We start from the raw sequence: 15,827 nt of genomic DNA, 5'->3' as shown, positions 1-15,827 counted from the left end.
ACTGATAACTATTGTGGGCACTAATTACTTAATGTGCTTATGGGCACACATGAGCAGCTACCATCTGGCGTGCGCCAAATGCAGTCGATGGAGAAAATAACAAAGTTAGGGCAAAAGCATTGCCTTTGCAAAGATTCGTCTATCTGGTGTGACTCTCTGCAAGCAACAGCAGCTTCTGTTAACGAAATGCAGTGTGAAACTGCATTCTCTGTGCTACCCACCTGGCTGTCCTCAACGATGTAGAGGAAGTGATTCAACCAATCGACGGATAAAAGGCCTGGATGACTAGAGCTGTTGTGCACGATGGGCGTGTGGTCAGGCTTGTCCACCAAGTCAATGCAGTACACGCTGCCTGAGCTTGTGGCCACGAAAAGCAGGTTACGTGCCACGTGCATTGCAACACCTGAAAGAAAAAGGTCATAATAGTTGGGATATTATTAATAGAAATCACAAACCTGCACTTCTTCAGTCAGTTATGCTGAATGTAGAAACAGAGATAGATATGAATACTGAGCCATTTCGAAAAATACACACTATAAAGTAACTGCCTAAAATACGCAGCTAACCCTAGTAGCCTAATATGTAGGTATATACCAGGAACATCTCTATGCTGGTGCAGCAGGTATATTCATTGTCACTTAGGCAAGGCACAGAAGTTGCAAGGCATGATTGAAAGAAAGGCCTGAAATACGGTACCCCCTCCCCTTCAACGCCCTGTTTACAAAAAAGAAATCACGTGGTCTTTTGATTTGACTTCTTATTTACATTACACTAATTTTTCTAAATACTAAAATACTATGACGTCCACTTAAAGTAATCAAATCTATGGGTTCAATGTACTATACGCATGTAAGAAAATATGTTTGTTCAACCAGTACAGCGGCACATTTATTTTTTTGCCCAATAATCTCGCTGTTATAAAAGACTCAATTCATTCATTTTATTCACGGCTATGAAGGGCACCAAGTGTTATAGGTTGATGAATTGGCATTCGTTTGCAGAGCAAATGAATTTACGTACAATAGAAAATCTTTGGGGTCACAAATTTGCTTTGAGTGTGGTTCAGTCAAAGTAGCGATTTCTTTCATGGCTTACACACGCATCCCAAAAATGTCACTCACCGGTAATATGAATGGAATACGAAGGCGTGTGGAATTCCGTCACTGGAACGTCGAGAATACTCAGCCCCTGTTTCAGCACTTGCAGTTTTGTGGCGATCATCAGGTACGGTTCTGGGGTTGGCTTAACTGTGAAGCAGATGAAGAGGAGAGGAAATCGTTGGAATTTCCCAGGCTTAGGGAACACCACGAACGAGGCGGGAACAAAAAAAAAGTGATGCAGTAGCAGTCGTTCTTTAAACTATACACTCTACCCAAAGGAGTAATGCATATTATCTAATTGCTACACCACGAGTGTCATCGTCATATTTTTTTCTTTTTTTTTTCCAGATTATTTACATACAATTTTTCACAGTTAAGTGCATTTGAGAATTCACCTTCTCATGCACCACACTCCTTGCTGATTTAACACTGTCCACAGTGACAATGCACTAATATGTCAGCAAACAGATACTTATAGCAAATTATAAGAGCGTTTAACTAATTTAAACTCAAGCAAACAAAAAAAGAAGAGCCAATATTAATGATAAACTAGGTGACAATCTGAAGATTAAGATCATACCGAGACCATTTTAAGATCATGAAGATTGTAATACCCTCCTAGTGAGGGCCTTTAGGGGTATTTTTGAATAAATAAATGAATAAATATCAAGCCACGTTATACATTACTGTGACGTCACTACAATAGCTTGTGAGGCAGCTGCTATAGTCACGTCTTCTTTGGGGTTTTCCAAATAAATTGAGTCTCTAAACTTCTGCTACATTGCGAAATGATGGATTAGATGAGATAAAGTACACAAAAAGCATCCCCTAATAAGTGTTTCCAAAATTTCACTTTCGTGTTCCTTTAAATTATTTTGACAGGGGGCTTCATTCTGGCATAGGATTCATGCCAGCAAGGCCTGATGACAGCATTTAGTGTACTAATGAAGCTGGCAAAATATTTTCAAGCTGTCAATTGTGTCTCTATACGTAGCACTGATCTCTAAGTCTCAGTTATCTCCCGATTTTTTTCGCTTTTTGATGCGGCGTTGCAGCTGACAAACAAAGAATCTGGAAATAACGCTGTCATCTCCAGACTCTACAGGCAAGCATTTGGAGCTGGCAGTGATATTTTACACTGTCACTTGGTGACTCCACAACAGCTACGACATAATGGGTATTTGAATGCATTCATGACGTACGATTTCCGACACTTTGGGGGGGCGTCGTAATATTGCGCTTGTCCGAAGGTCCCATGCCGAGGTTGTTGTTCGTCGCCACCGACACTGTGTAAAGAACTTCCGGTCTGAGGCCACTGAACATAAAATAGAGGCCATTGGAGACGTCTGAAACATCCTGTAACAGAAAAAAGAAAATGCCTGTCAGAAATGGACATTTTAACCCGTTCAGTTCTGGAATTTTTATTTCGAGCAAAAATTGTTTTTCTGCATATTTTCGTACAGCTTTGGACCTCGGAATTCAAAGAAACGAAAAACTAAGCTGATAGTTCAAGTATTTATTCATTTACAGGCATGATGATTAATTATGTGTTTCAGCAATTAAAATATTTCTTTCAAGCAGAAAACATTTATTGTTTTCCTTAAGCTATTTTTTCTCTAGGCTACATCCTGAACCTACAAAAAAAATAAAGCTGGCAGTGCTGGTATAGACAGATTTATGGACGTTTTAACAAACCAGCATTTCGGTTTCCTCCCCCGCCCCGTTCTTTTTCATAGTATCGAGCTCTGCAAAAATGGAACAATGCTGATGTTTATTGCAAAAGGCATCCTTGAAGAACATTCTCCCAGAAAACTAGCAGTTTTGAAGTTGTTCTCAAGGCGCTAGAGGATATTTTGTGTAGTGCCGTCAAATGACGGCACAACAACCGAAAGGGTTAAAATACCTCCTCATAAAAAAGATAAATGTCCTACGTTGGTATTGGCTGCTAAAGCAGCAGCATAAAAAAGCTTGTCTAATCTCGAATATTCAAAATTCATGTTCCAACACTATTGTTTGTGAACTAATCTGCAACGACACCCATCTAGAAGTTACAAATTTGATTACCTCAAACTTGATTGATTACCTTAAACCTCAAAGAATAAAATGAAATGCACCTTGACTGTTGTGAAGCCGCTGGGGTGCTCCACGAGGTAGAGAGCGTAAGAGAGAATGGGACCGTTGGGAAACAGCGGAGGATCCCAACTGACAGCAATGCTCCGCGGACCGATGGTCGTGAGGCTCGTAATCTTTGGCGGGGTTGAAGGAACTGCACGTGTGGATTGGACAAGACAATTAGTTTATAAAAGTCACACGCATTACCCCACCTTTTTTGTAATTGAATTTCCAGTTTTATGTAAAGAAGTTGCCATGCTGTAGTAAGGAACCAGCTTAGAATTAACTTAAAGCCCCAGATCTTCATGGTGCACCAAAATCTCGTGCTTATGTTTTCGAGCCTATCAGAAAACAGCAGCCACGGTCTAGAATTGAACCCACAACTTCGATTAGCTTTTATTGTCGTTTCTAAATAGGTATGTCCCCACCTCTCATCAAAGCTGTCCCGGATAAGATTACAAAAATTTGTTGCAGACCTGAAATTACTAATTCAATTAACAGCAAACTAAATATGCCCCAAATCAAGTATCTTCTTTCTTCTGCCTTCCAAACTTATGCTGTATCATTTACTTTACAATTAAAGCCTAATCTGGCTGCATGTGTTCAGATGAAAATTAATTCAACCAAAAAATTAGATGAAGTCACCGGTCCAGTGCAACTTACGAAAGAAAAACGTTAACTACACCTTTGGTTTAAATTATTTTCGAATGATGATTGCTTATCGCCGTAAAATATGTGTCGTCGTTTTCACAGCTAGCTACCAAATATGACCCGCTGATCTGTTAACCGTTTCGTAATCATTAAACAAGGATACCAGGCATCTCTTTGCGTGCCAGGAAAGGTTCACCTACGTGCCAGGAAACGCAGGATCGTCGTGATTCAACATTCCGCACTGTGCTCTCGCCAAGCACTTCGCCCATGCTGGTACCAAATAACGCTTAGAATTCACTTCCCCCCTGAAAATCTCCGCACAAAATAAGTAAACGAGATTGCGACAATTACACAAGAACCCGCACTAACGTCCCAGCACGATTCTGTAGGGGTGAGAACGCTTCGCGGTTCAGCAATTTGTAACCGAGGCTTAGCACGTTGCCGTACTCCCCAGCACGACCGGCTTTATATGCTCCCCAGCATAACGTCACAACAACATCATCGAAGATTCCTTTTATCGACTATACCAAGAATTATGCGCCGGGAGCACCGCATTCGATGTAAACAAGGCGAGAGGGTACACTTCGTCGGCGCAGGCAGGTCACCTTCACCTTCCGCCACGACCGACTCGTAGACTAGTGCCCGCTCACGTGATGCGTGAACGATTTCGAAGTGTAGAGCAGCCAGAGCAGCGCTCTACTTTGTTTACGCATCTCAGGAGGGGCATTTCAGGGGTCCACGACGCTCTCCCGAACCCCCACTCCCTTCGTTTCTCCATATCGATAAACCTGGCTGGAAAATGCGAAAACGCGGCTTCGTTAATGACTTCCACGTTTAATATCTCGGAGTAGCTGTTTTTAACGTTGGCTTTTTGCACGACACACCAGCTATGCGGAAAAGCGAGACACACAAAAGGCTGGGTGACTTTTCTGTAAGAGCGAATTGTTTGACATTGACACGATCAACACAGTTCATCGTGAAGTATTCCGTATGTTTTGCAAGCCCAAAATTTGGTTCCCAGCACACTCATGGTTGAGAACCACTGGTCCATAGCAGAACGAGTTGGCAGGCTTACCTCCATAGGGCAGTGTAGATATCACAACACTTGGCTGCGAATACAGGGGGCTTTGGTTTGGCAGTAGGATCCACGCAACTCGGAACTGCAAAGGGAGTTGATTATTTCAATAAACGCGGCGTGAAAAATATGCCGACCGGCTTCTAAGTAGCAAATTGTGGAAAATACGTCCTTCTTACTTTAACTTACGAGTCCACAAATAAAAGACCCTGAAATTCAGCCCACTCATACAGCACTAAGGCTTGACGCTGGGCTAGTTCGGTACGCATATTTAACACTCCGAAAACAGCTAGCGCTCAGACGAGGACGGAAGAAGTGACAAACTAGAGCGCTGCAGTTTGTCACTTCTTCCGTCCTCGTCTCTGCTCTGTTTTCGAAGTGTTAAACACTCATACACTATACTCATACAGTTCCTGAGTTGACGGCGTAAATTCCCCAGCCCTAGCTTTTTGAAGTCAAGCCAAGATCACTGAAGACGTGCTAATTGTTAAGTGCTCGTCAGGAGAAATGCTTAAATGATGGCAAGACCGAGTCTCATCCCCATAAGCCCGCCCACAAGCTTAGACTATGCGCTTAACAACTACATGGATTGTATTTTTCACAAGCGCGAGCGAATTAGGCCTGTACTTGAGGGATCAAGAAAACGAAACCACTGCCTTGGGAATGGCAAAAATAAAGCAATAAAAAGTCGATATGACTGATTTCATTCATAAACAACACGAGAAATCAGCCCCTTAACCGATCTTAAGTGTCACGGTACTTTTAAGCTGCTGTCTGAGGTACAGGTAGGAGGGACACTTTCTTTCGTGATAGGACACCTGGTGCGGGGGCTGAGGCGCTAAATGTTCACATATTATTTTTAGGTAAAAATTTGTGCTCTGAAATCAAGTGAGTTTCCAATATTTTTTTTTCAATCTGCCGACTGGTGTCTCATTACGTTTGATAAACATACAAACGCTCTTCTTTCAACCCCAACCATAAAAACTAAGGCTAGAAAAATTAGGTTTATTGTGTTTTCTGCATAGCACGTATTTCGTACCTGAGCGAAAAATAAGGGCTTCTGAGTGCGTACCGTGACTCGCCTTCGCGGAAGCTAACTCTTACTACATTTTCGTGAAGTTAGGACGTCGTTAAAAAGTGGACTGCTGACCGAGCAACAGGAACGCGCTCTCATAGAGCTCGCGGATGGAGATGGCAAAGATGGGATGGGGAAGGAAAAAATTCAGTGCCATTCCACTTTGTGGAGGTGAGTGACCAGCGGAGCTATTTGTGGGTTTGTGGGTTGTCCCCCCCCCCCCCCCCCTTCCCGCTCCGGACAGAGGAATTAGCCTGGTATTTTGTCTTTGTGAGTAGGCTTCACTGTGAAACACGCAATGTGGGAAAGCCAGCTTACACAAAACAAGCTTACACCGATTCTGTTAAAGTAGGCTTCCCTTCTAAACACAAAGCACTGTTGGAAAGACAATCGTTTCCATCTCATATGAAAACATGAAGCGCCGGAGGCGAACAGGGGGCCGAAGTGAGGGGGAGGGGAGCGGCTTTTCTCGGTATATGCACCGAAAAAAACTTTGTAGTTAGCCTACAACAGCTCTCCTGTGAATAATATGTGCTGAAGGTCCGGTGCAGCCTCCTCTATACTTCGTTGTGGTGCTCATGGAAACGCCGTTGTTTATGCAGAAACCTTTTCGGCCGACATTCAGCGCCGCAGGACAAGGAAAAAAAAACTGTTAATTTTTACAAGTGGTAAACCTGTGAACCTACGGGTCTGCCCTCTTGCTCCAGCCTCCCGACGACGTCCATGGCTACGAACGATCGCAATGCCCTCTCGCATTTTTCAGGTGGACTAAAATTTAAACCTGTGACCTCCACCCTTTGCCTTACCTTCTAACTTGCGGTTTGAGTGTTGAACCCAGAAATCATTGTCACAAAGCTTCAATCAGAACCCCGTGTAAAAACGAACAAATTTGTTTCGGTTGTTCAGGGAGGAAAGAACGCACGAGCACCAGGCTAGTAGTTCCTGCGAATTCGGCAGCCCGTATTCAGAAGTGAAGTAGTCGTACATTGATGCTCGGGCTAGTTGGCGTTCCATATTCTTGAATTTACAGCGCAAACAGCAAACAAACAGGAGCTTTTAAGCGCTCTATATTCTTAAATGGCACCCACACCATTCTTGGATGCATCCTGGCTTGCTCACCCTGTACTTCGTGTAGGGCCGCAGTCCCTGGACGCGCAGCACGCTCTTGGCCAGCGGCAGGTCCGGCCGGTAGTACTCCCAGTTGCTGGGCAGGGCCTCGTATTTCCATTGGACGAGGTACGTCACATTGGGCGCCAGCGAGGACGCCTTCCAGCGGACGGTGACCGTGTCGTTGGTGCGCGAGTCCGCCACCAGGTAGGGCGGCTGCGGCTGGCCGATTTGTGCTGGAAAGAGCAGTAGTATTAACTATAGTCCTCGTGAAGGGCGCTGCGAATATGTAGCGCGGATCACAGAGTTTCATACAATAATAACTTGTATGAAACTCTATGGCGTGGATAAAGTGTACTCTAGCGTGGAAATCGTAGTTGCACCAGTGGAAATTGCGGCTGCACATCATTGATGGAGGTAGCGCCACATCACTGATGGAGGTAGCACTATCTTGACGTCTAAGCGCAGATGGACTTATGATCCATGAATAAGTATGCCCTTCTGATTACGGCGTAAAAGAGCTCTGTCGTACTGACTTGGTAGCCTCTCCTGTACCAGCGCAAGCTCTTAGTTCATGCATATTGCAATGTTTCTCGTCATGATTCCATGCACACACCCAAAATAGTATCACGTTTCTATTGACTTCTTTCTTTTCTCATTTTCATTTTAAAAATGTGATGAGTAATACCGAAATAAGTTTGCAGGAAGCGTTACCTTTGACCTGCCGCAGGTACTCCGTGACTGCAAGGTTGCATCCCATGAGGCAGAACAGGTCCTAAAATGAAGAGAAAAAAAAAAAACCTTAAGGTTTCGCGTAGTATATTACGCGCAGAAACAAAAGATGTTGCATTGTGGGGAGATTCATTGTTTGTCAGATGACAAAGCTCCGCTAGAGATCAAGCTGAAGGCACGACGGTTCGCATGGTGTGGTTCTTAATTCTGGCGTAGTACGCTTGCACAGACGCTGTCCTTAAAGCCCAAGCTACGCCGCGTCCGCAGTAGGTGTATAAAGATAGCAATAGTGTGACCCTGCTGAAAGCACGGTAGAATAATGAGCTCTTGATCGATATTGAGGTGATAGCTATACATGCGCCACGCCCGCGCATACAAGAAAGAGCGTTATCTCCCGGCCTCTCCCCATTCCCCTACGTACGCCTCTCTTTCTACACACCAGCGCACGCAGGACTGCTACTCAAGAACTGATTATGCAGCTTTTACCCAGGAAAACACCTAGGCTTATCTGGAAATAAAAATTGAATTGAATTTGAAGTCTAGCTTTTCATGTCACCTTGTTACTCTGATGATAAATGACACGAAATTTCTTGAGTGTTCCGCACAGTTATCTTGCACAGACAGCACTGAACTAAAACCTTGCTTTGTCTTCGTTACCACGTTTGATGGGTGGTTCTACCTGGTTCCACAGAGTTGGCAGTCATATAAGTACACCACAGTAACTTTTGACGACTGACACTACAAAGCGGCAGAGACTCTACACAGTTCAACGGCTAAGTCAGTAGTCAAAACCAAAGCTTGCTGCTTACAAAATATTGCCTTTATACTGCTGGTTTCCTGAAAGCCGCGCCCCATCTGAGAAGGCTGGGTATGGTCGCGACCCCAGTTCTGGCTACTATGCGGGTTTCGCCAGTTTATCCTCGACTAATGACCTTCAAAGACATCTAGCTTCCATTTAATGAATTATATTACTAACAAATAAGCAGTTGTATGCTTGATTTCTATATAGAATAGCAAGCCAAGCTCGGGTTGGGCTGATTTCTCAATGTCAATAAAGTTTCTCTCTCTCTCTCTCTCTCTCTCTCTCTCTATATATATATATATATATATATATATATATATATATATATATATATATATATATATATATATATATATATATATATATCTCAGGATTAGTTGTTTGCCATATTATAACGCTACATGAATCGCTACATGGAGGGTAATGACCCGATACTGCACTTTTCTGCGAAAAGTACTATCGAATTTACAAAGCTGGTTCGTTGGTGCCAAAATTACAACATTTCCATGTTCTCCAGAGCCCTACGAGCTTGCCAGCGTCCTTCTCCATCCCCCCTCCAAATACATCCTCTTTATACATCGACCCTCCATGCTGGCGTTAATTGCACACTTTTCTCTAAAAAGCGGTCCAGCGCGACCAGTTTAAAGTCGTGAGCCTGCTCTCTTCATCCCACGCGGCATCTCCAGCCTTCTGGATCCCACCGGTTTTGGGTCAAACTGTCCGCCTTTAAGATGTCCCAAGCTACAAACACCGCACCTTCCACCCCCACTTCCCCCACTTGAGGTATAGTCTTCCTGCCACAATAAAGGCTACATCCTCCTCCTCTTCCTTCTTCATTCTCAGCATCCCGAGGCGCGCAGAAGAGGAAGACGAGGTAGATCGCGCGGCGGCGCGGAGGTGCCCCGGCCAAGCCGGCCACCGCGTTCGATGAGGCCGGATCCCTCGTAATATCGGCGCCAGGCAATCTACACCCCTAGTGCCCAGGGCCGATCTCAACAAGAGCTACGCTATGGCCGAGGACAAGCCACCACCAGAGAGCATCGGCGGCAATGAGCGGCCCATGGACCACTCGCAGCTAAGCACCTCGGCGATCGGCGCATCCGTGACAGAAGGCACCGACCCCGTCCCACCAGTACCCCGTTTAACTTACTCTCCACTGGCTTCCGCGACACCGTCGGCATCTGTCAGCGAACCACTACCACCGCCGCCACCTGAAGAGCCCTTGTACCTGGCCACGCCCCCGGCGAGACACGGTGCACAAAAGCTGCAGCGTCAGCACTTCTCGCCACTTTCTGGTTCATCCACAGTCACCAAATCCGAGCCAACGTCGCCCGGTGACAATAAACCGGCGTCCGGGACGCTTTCACCCCCTTCAACGCAAAGAAAGGCATCGAAACAGTCCACGTCAGCGAGGAAGGCGGCCGATTTGACCCCGGCGATTCAAATGGAGCCTTCCCCGGTCTTACCCCGACCTCCGTTATTTCCGCCACCTCGAAGACAGAAGCTGCGAGCAGAAGCCAGCGAAGACGGCCCGGAGACGATCCCGATGGTGACAGATGGCCCTCCGCCGCATACCATTGCACCATCACCGACAGTTACGACTCCGCAAGTGCCTCGCAAATCGGCGACGGTGGCCGACGTTACCGACATCACGAACAGACCGCCGGAGACGCAGGCCTTGCGCCGAAAGTCGGCGGACGAACACATCCTGGAGTCTGCGCATGTCAGGCAGTCACACCTGCAGGCCAGTCGCCGGGAAAGGCTCGTCAAGACGGCGCAGACACTCGTCATCCACTTGAGCTTCTTCGGAGCGGGCATGTACTTCGCCATGTTCGGCCCGACCATCCAGGACCTGGCGGTCACACTGAGCGTCAACCTGTTCCGAGTCCTGTTTCTGCTTGCAGCGAGGGGCATCGGCTTCTTCCTCGGAGCCGTCGTTATCGGGGTGTGCCTCAGGATCGTGAACGCCCAGGTGTCGCTCATAGTTCTGGATTTCATCCTCGCCATGGCGTGCATTGGCGTCTCCTACTTCGACACGCTGCTTCAAAGCGAGCTACTTTTCACGCTCGGAGGATTTGCCCTCGGGGGCATCCACATCGTCGGGGTCCTCTGGTTATCGGCTTTGTGGCGCGAGGCGAGTGGCTTCATGATCCAAACGCTCAGCTTCATGTACTGCATGGGCTGCGTACTCGGACCCGTGGTGGGCGAGCCGTTCATGACTCAGCGAAGTGTTCTCCAGCCGCCGTCGGACCTACCACCGCCCAGAGAGAGGGAGCTCGCCTATTTAACCAGCCTCGAAGACAAAGACTTCATCTACGTCGCCTACGCCTACTGGCTCGTTGGCTTGTACGTCTTTGCTGTCACCTCCTTGGCCTTGGCGTCTTTTTTCGTCGACCCCAGACACCAGGACCTGAGCCCCATGGAAACTCAATGTCCCGTGGCTCCCTGCAATGGGCTAGTAGTCGTGCTGGTCTTGTACCTCGTGACCTACGTCGCCGTGGAAATTATCTACGGCCAGCTCATAGCCGCCTTCACCCTTCTCCTGGGACACAACAAGACCACGGCAGCGTACGTGACCTCACTCTTCTGGGCAGCGTTCACGACAGTCCGCGGCGTCTCCATCATGTGGCTGAAGCAGCAAGGGTCCTTCAATCTCCTCCTCTGCTGCAACGTCTTCCTCGTGGTCGTGGCCGGCGTAGAAGTCGTGTTCGGCCACCAGACCCGGGTCATCTGGATGGGCTCAGCCCTTGTCGGCGCGTGCATAGCTCCTGTGATGCCGTCGACGCTGCTGCTCTTGCACGACTACCTGGGAGTGTCGCCCCGGAGGTTCGCCATCGTGATGCTGGCTGTGGGAGCAAGCTCGGCGTTCGCACCTCTGGGCTTGGCAGCGGAGATGGAGTCCGAGCCTATGCTTTTTCACTACAGCATAGCTGGGCTCGCCGCCATCTTGCTGTTCTTAATCGTGATAGGACGCATGCTGGTGCGACGCACGGCGATCGAAGATGGCTACGCCTTGCTTCCCACCGATGAGCAGCGGCGTCCGTCTAAGAGATCTGTCAAGTGACGCAGATAAGCCACCTCCGCGCTCTCCACTCATGAAGTTTGTTCATAGCCACTCGGAAATCTCTCAATTCTAGTTATACTCTGTACAGGTAGCTTTATGGTTGTATTATTAATAAACATTTAAATTGGCTTTACGGACGTTCTGATAGACATTCTTTTCCGACCACGCCTGCATTCTATATCCACTGCCCTTCAGGACAACCTGCAGAAACTGTTTAGGTATTTGTAGCATTTTTGTTATATAAGTTTTTGTTGCCCTTGCCTTGCATTCAGAAGCTTAATGCCTTCAGCGTCAATCACTACACGCTGCCACGAGGCTGGAACAACATGGCGTATACAATGCCGTATGAAATAGTGTTTCCCAATGTGATTATTAAATTAAATAAGCGCGTAAAGACTCAAAACTATTGTTAATATCCTGTAATCCCATCGATTATAACTTAACACCTCCATATTCCCCACATGTTGCGCATCGCAAAGGTGTTTCGCATAAGCGATAAGTGCGGCAAAATAAAGGCTTTATGGCGCTGAATCGTTTTAGTGCTGCATTTGAATAGAATCATGTTGGGTGATTTATCTCTGTCCAGAGTGGCATTCCTATGCTGCTTTTCTTGAGGGCAAGCATGTTTCGGCCGGCTCCTTTTATCAGCATCGGCCACCAGAACAATAGATACACAAGCGACTGGATAAGACGGTTTAAGGATCGGAAAACGATGCTCACTGAGCCAAATGCTTTTCGCTCGTAGCGCGAAACTTCCAGCTTTCATGTTTTAGATTCGACTCCGCAACCACGGAATGTGCCCACAAGAGAGTTATAGCAGCACGGAGAACCGGTCCCGGTACGGCACTCGGTAGGCAACGGGCGCTACTGCGCGTGCGCAGAAACGGAAAAACTGCTTGGGCGCATGCGCAGGTGTAGCGGGTACCGTACCGGGATCGGTTTTCCGCCCTTCTATAACTCTCTAATATCTGCTGTTTCCTCTGCGCTATTGTATTGTCGCCGGAGACACATTTTACGGCTCTGAAAGCGTTCGTAGGGTACTAGGTGTCTGATGATAACAAACCACAAACAATAATAGCGGCGTAATTACTAACTGAAGCGTTCCTCTGGTGTTGATAGCGTCCTGCCGCCCCCCTACCATCCCTCCCGTGACAGGGAGAAAAACATGAAATAAAATTCTAATGTTCTCTCTTGCTATTGATACAATTCGGCATGCTGCGTTCATACAATGCGTTTTCTGATGCCACAAACAATTTGATTACATGAATTGGTGTCTTACCTTTCCATGGGAAGACCCGGTTTTATTCTGCGCATGAAAAGAAACAAAAGGCAGTGATTTGAACATTAGTACACCCCGATTAAAGATAAAGACTTTGTCAAATGCTCATTCACTTACGCAAACGTGGTCACAGGACAGCGGGTAGCGCCACTTGTCGCAACCATCTCGACACTGCAATGAGAACGTGAAAAAAATAATACAATAACTTTAACAGATCAATTAATGCATCGAAGTTAAGATGCACTTTTCAGTCACTGTTTAGGCCAGCGTTGATGAAACTGGCCGGAGGTCTCAAGCATTCGTGAACGCATCTAAAAACGTCCGCTGACGGTCTCTGTGAAACACTTGCGGACCCCATTTTAACAGCGGAGCTGTTGCCGCTGGCCGTAACATGGCGCGTAACGCGTTAAAAATACCACGAAAATTCCGAGCGCTCCTGAGCGCGTGCCTCGCGGCGACCACCGAGCGTCCCCGGCACATGCAGTGGCTTTAGAAAAAAAAAAGAAGAAAAATTGCCCCCATCTCCCTTCGAGGGAACCCTGGTGTGATGCGGCGCATGCATACGCGAAATGAGAGAGTAAACGTGTTTTAGCAACCACCACCCAGCTCTTTATTACATTTAAGAATGATGACTTTATGGTCAGTAAAGTGCACAGTGAGCGGTTGCCGCAGCAGTGGTCGAATCTTGGTTTCATCGTCGATGTTCGAGAAGAACGAGAGCGAGCGCTGACTGCACCGTCGCGGAGCGATACCCGCTTTATAGTCACAGCGCTTGAAGGAGAGGAGACCGCGGGAGAGAGTCGCGCATGCGCGCACATGCGCACCGGAGCAGCTGTTAACGCAGCGTTAACGCAGCGAAGCGTGCGCCAACCAAGCGCGCCAGCTGTCGTTATGCTAATGCGCCGGAGTGAGAGTGTTGCGCACAGCTGTGGGAGAGACGAACGGAGGAGAGTCGCGCAAGCGCAGGTGGCGTGCGGATGGACGCCGACGACGCAGAAGGGACATGCCTCAGAGCAAGAGATGCGCCGCATCTAAAAACTGCCGAACACTTTGAGGAGCGACTCGCGTTGCCTAGCAAGCAACGACACCACAGCTGGAGCAACACCTTCTCTACGGAACCTCGACGCGACTCCAGGAACGTCGCTCATGCGTCGTGAACATACGCGCTGGCGCTACGCCCCAGCTGTCGTCAAGCGCTACCGCGCATGTAAGGCCTTGCATGAGGAACACGTACTACGATGTCGTTGCATATGACGATGACCACTATACTATACTAGCACAGTGCAAAGCTACGACGTAACATGTAAACAAACAATTTCAAACTTGTAAAAATGCGTGGTGATGTGACCTTCGGTGCTCACGTAAAAAGAATTTATCCTGCGCTTCGCTATGGTTTAAGCATTGCGCGACTTTCAGCAAGCTTCGCTAGTTTTTAGGGGTGAAGCCCCTTAGGGGCTCGGGCTATCGGCATCTCATGTCGTCGTCGTCTCATGTCGTCGTAGTACCATGTAGTCACGGTACGAAAACACCGGGACACTCGTTTACGCCTCGCATTAAAGAGCTTCGTGTTTCAAAGACAAGATACTTTTACGGCAAAGCTGTGTATACCTTTACCCCCCCCCCAAAGGTTTCGTCTCCGTGGGCAATAACGCCAGGGCGCCAAGGATACACTTCTACACTGCATGATTCGCCCCTCCCCAGGTTTCACGTTAGTGGAGATGGCCCCCGGGATTTTTTTTCTATGTGGCGAAGCAAGGAGCCGGTGCATGAAGCTGTCTTCGCCAGGAGCGATATATGCGTTAGTTTTGAATTTCCAGCGTAGCGTACACCAGTGTATCTCCACCACGAGCGCACCTAGGATTTCCCTTTCGTTCTCGCACAAGTGATGCGGGACCCCAAGATAAAATACGTTGATGGGTATCATACCATCCCACAACTTGCACTTGCAAATAAAGTCGTTGATCGACCTATTGAATGGCTGCTTTTCCTTTATATTTTATGCTGATTTGTGTTCTATTGTCGATCGAGTCGCCCTTGTGGCTAAAGTCGCCCTAACACCTCGTGTTCGCCTGCCTTTTGTTTGTCAAGCTTTTCCGCACAGCCGGCGTGTTGCACAAAAAGCCGAGTTTAAAGTGTCGATTTTAAACGGCACAAAAAGCCAAGTTTAAGCCGGTATGTTGAGCGAAGAGCCGGGAAAGTTCAACGTGCGTGCCCTGTACCAAGCCCCCCCCCCCCCCCCCTCTTTATTATTATTATTATTATTTTGCCAGAGCGGTTTGGCAGAGAGAACGGAGAGGGAGGGGGGTGGGGTAGTTTCAGGGAGAGCTTTGCGGACTCTAACTTGAGGCCCACAGATGTACCCTATTAATTTGGCTCTTCTGTGCAACACTAAAGCAATGCAGAAGAGCCAGACACATACACCTTCGTAAGCGCGCACACGCAGAGCGAGAAGCGGGCATAAAATTGACGCACGGGAGACTGCTCGCAACAGCGATTGCTTCAACGATATGTAACGTGCTACAAGTACCAAAATTCCGTGTCCCCTTTCATTGCGGCGCTCCTCAGTCCTCTTACAACCTTAAAAAAAATCTATACCACATTTATGGTTGAGATCCGCTGGCCACGTTTCGCAATTTGTAACGTTCTAAATAAATGTCAGGTTGTTTGAGGAGACACAAAGCACGACAATGCCGCCATTGTTCTATTTGACTTAGTACCGCACACAAATTACCGTTTTGAATCCGCAGTTTTGTGGTACTGATAAGTAAAAAAAAAAACAACGCTAGGTCTGTTATGAGCACTGGCGTTGCCGAGGGAAAAAGTGGATATA

General features: G+C 47.3%; 2 protein-coding genes across 6 annotated transcripts in view; one reads left to right on the top strand and one right to left on the bottom strand.

The window, feature by feature from the left end:
• The window catches only part of Sev (receptor protein-tyrosine kinase sevenless), a 149,324-nt gene that overhangs the window by 46,235 nt on the left and 87,262 nt on the right, over positions 1-15,827 (bottom strand). For all 5 annotated transcript variants that reach the window (XM_077683977.1, XM_077683976.1, XM_077683979.1 and 2 more), the window contains exons 3-11: positions 13,115-13,168; positions 12,998-13,024; positions 7,835-7,895; positions 7,133-7,356; positions 4,939-5,023; positions 3,215-3,366; positions 2,303-2,456; positions 1,122-1,247; positions 222-403 (exon numbers count right to left, since the gene is read on the bottom strand). In XM_077683977.1, coding sequence (XP_077540103.1) covers positions 222-403; positions 1,122-1,247; positions 2,303-2,456; positions 3,215-3,366; positions 4,939-5,023; positions 7,133-7,356; positions 7,835-7,895; positions 12,998-13,024; positions 13,115-13,168 — 1,065 coding nt within the window. The remainder of the gene's footprint in view (positions 1-221; positions 404-1,121; positions 1,248-2,302; positions 2,457-3,214; positions 3,367-4,938; positions 5,024-7,132; positions 7,357-7,834; positions 7,896-12,997; positions 13,025-13,114; positions 13,169-15,827) is intronic.
• Positions 9,664-11,851, top strand: LOC144152352 (sodium-dependent glucose transporter 1-like). The gene has a single exon (XM_077683620.1). The coding sequence runs from the start codon at positions 9,664-9,666 to the stop codon at positions 11,716-11,718; it is 2,055 nt and encodes a 684-aa protein (XP_077539746.1). The 3' UTR covers positions 11,719-11,851.

This window comes from Haemaphysalis longicornis, unplaced genomic scaffold, assembly GCF_048455015.1.
Source record: "Haemaphysalis longicornis isolate Haplotype H1 unplaced genomic scaffold, Haemaphysalis longicornis Haplotype H1 scaffold_9, whole genome shotgun sequence".
Taxonomy (NCBI): Eukaryota; Metazoa; Arthropoda; class Arachnida; order Ixodida; family Ixodidae; genus Haemaphysalis; species Haemaphysalis longicornis.
This window is presented reverse-complemented; position numbering and strand designations above follow the sequence as displayed.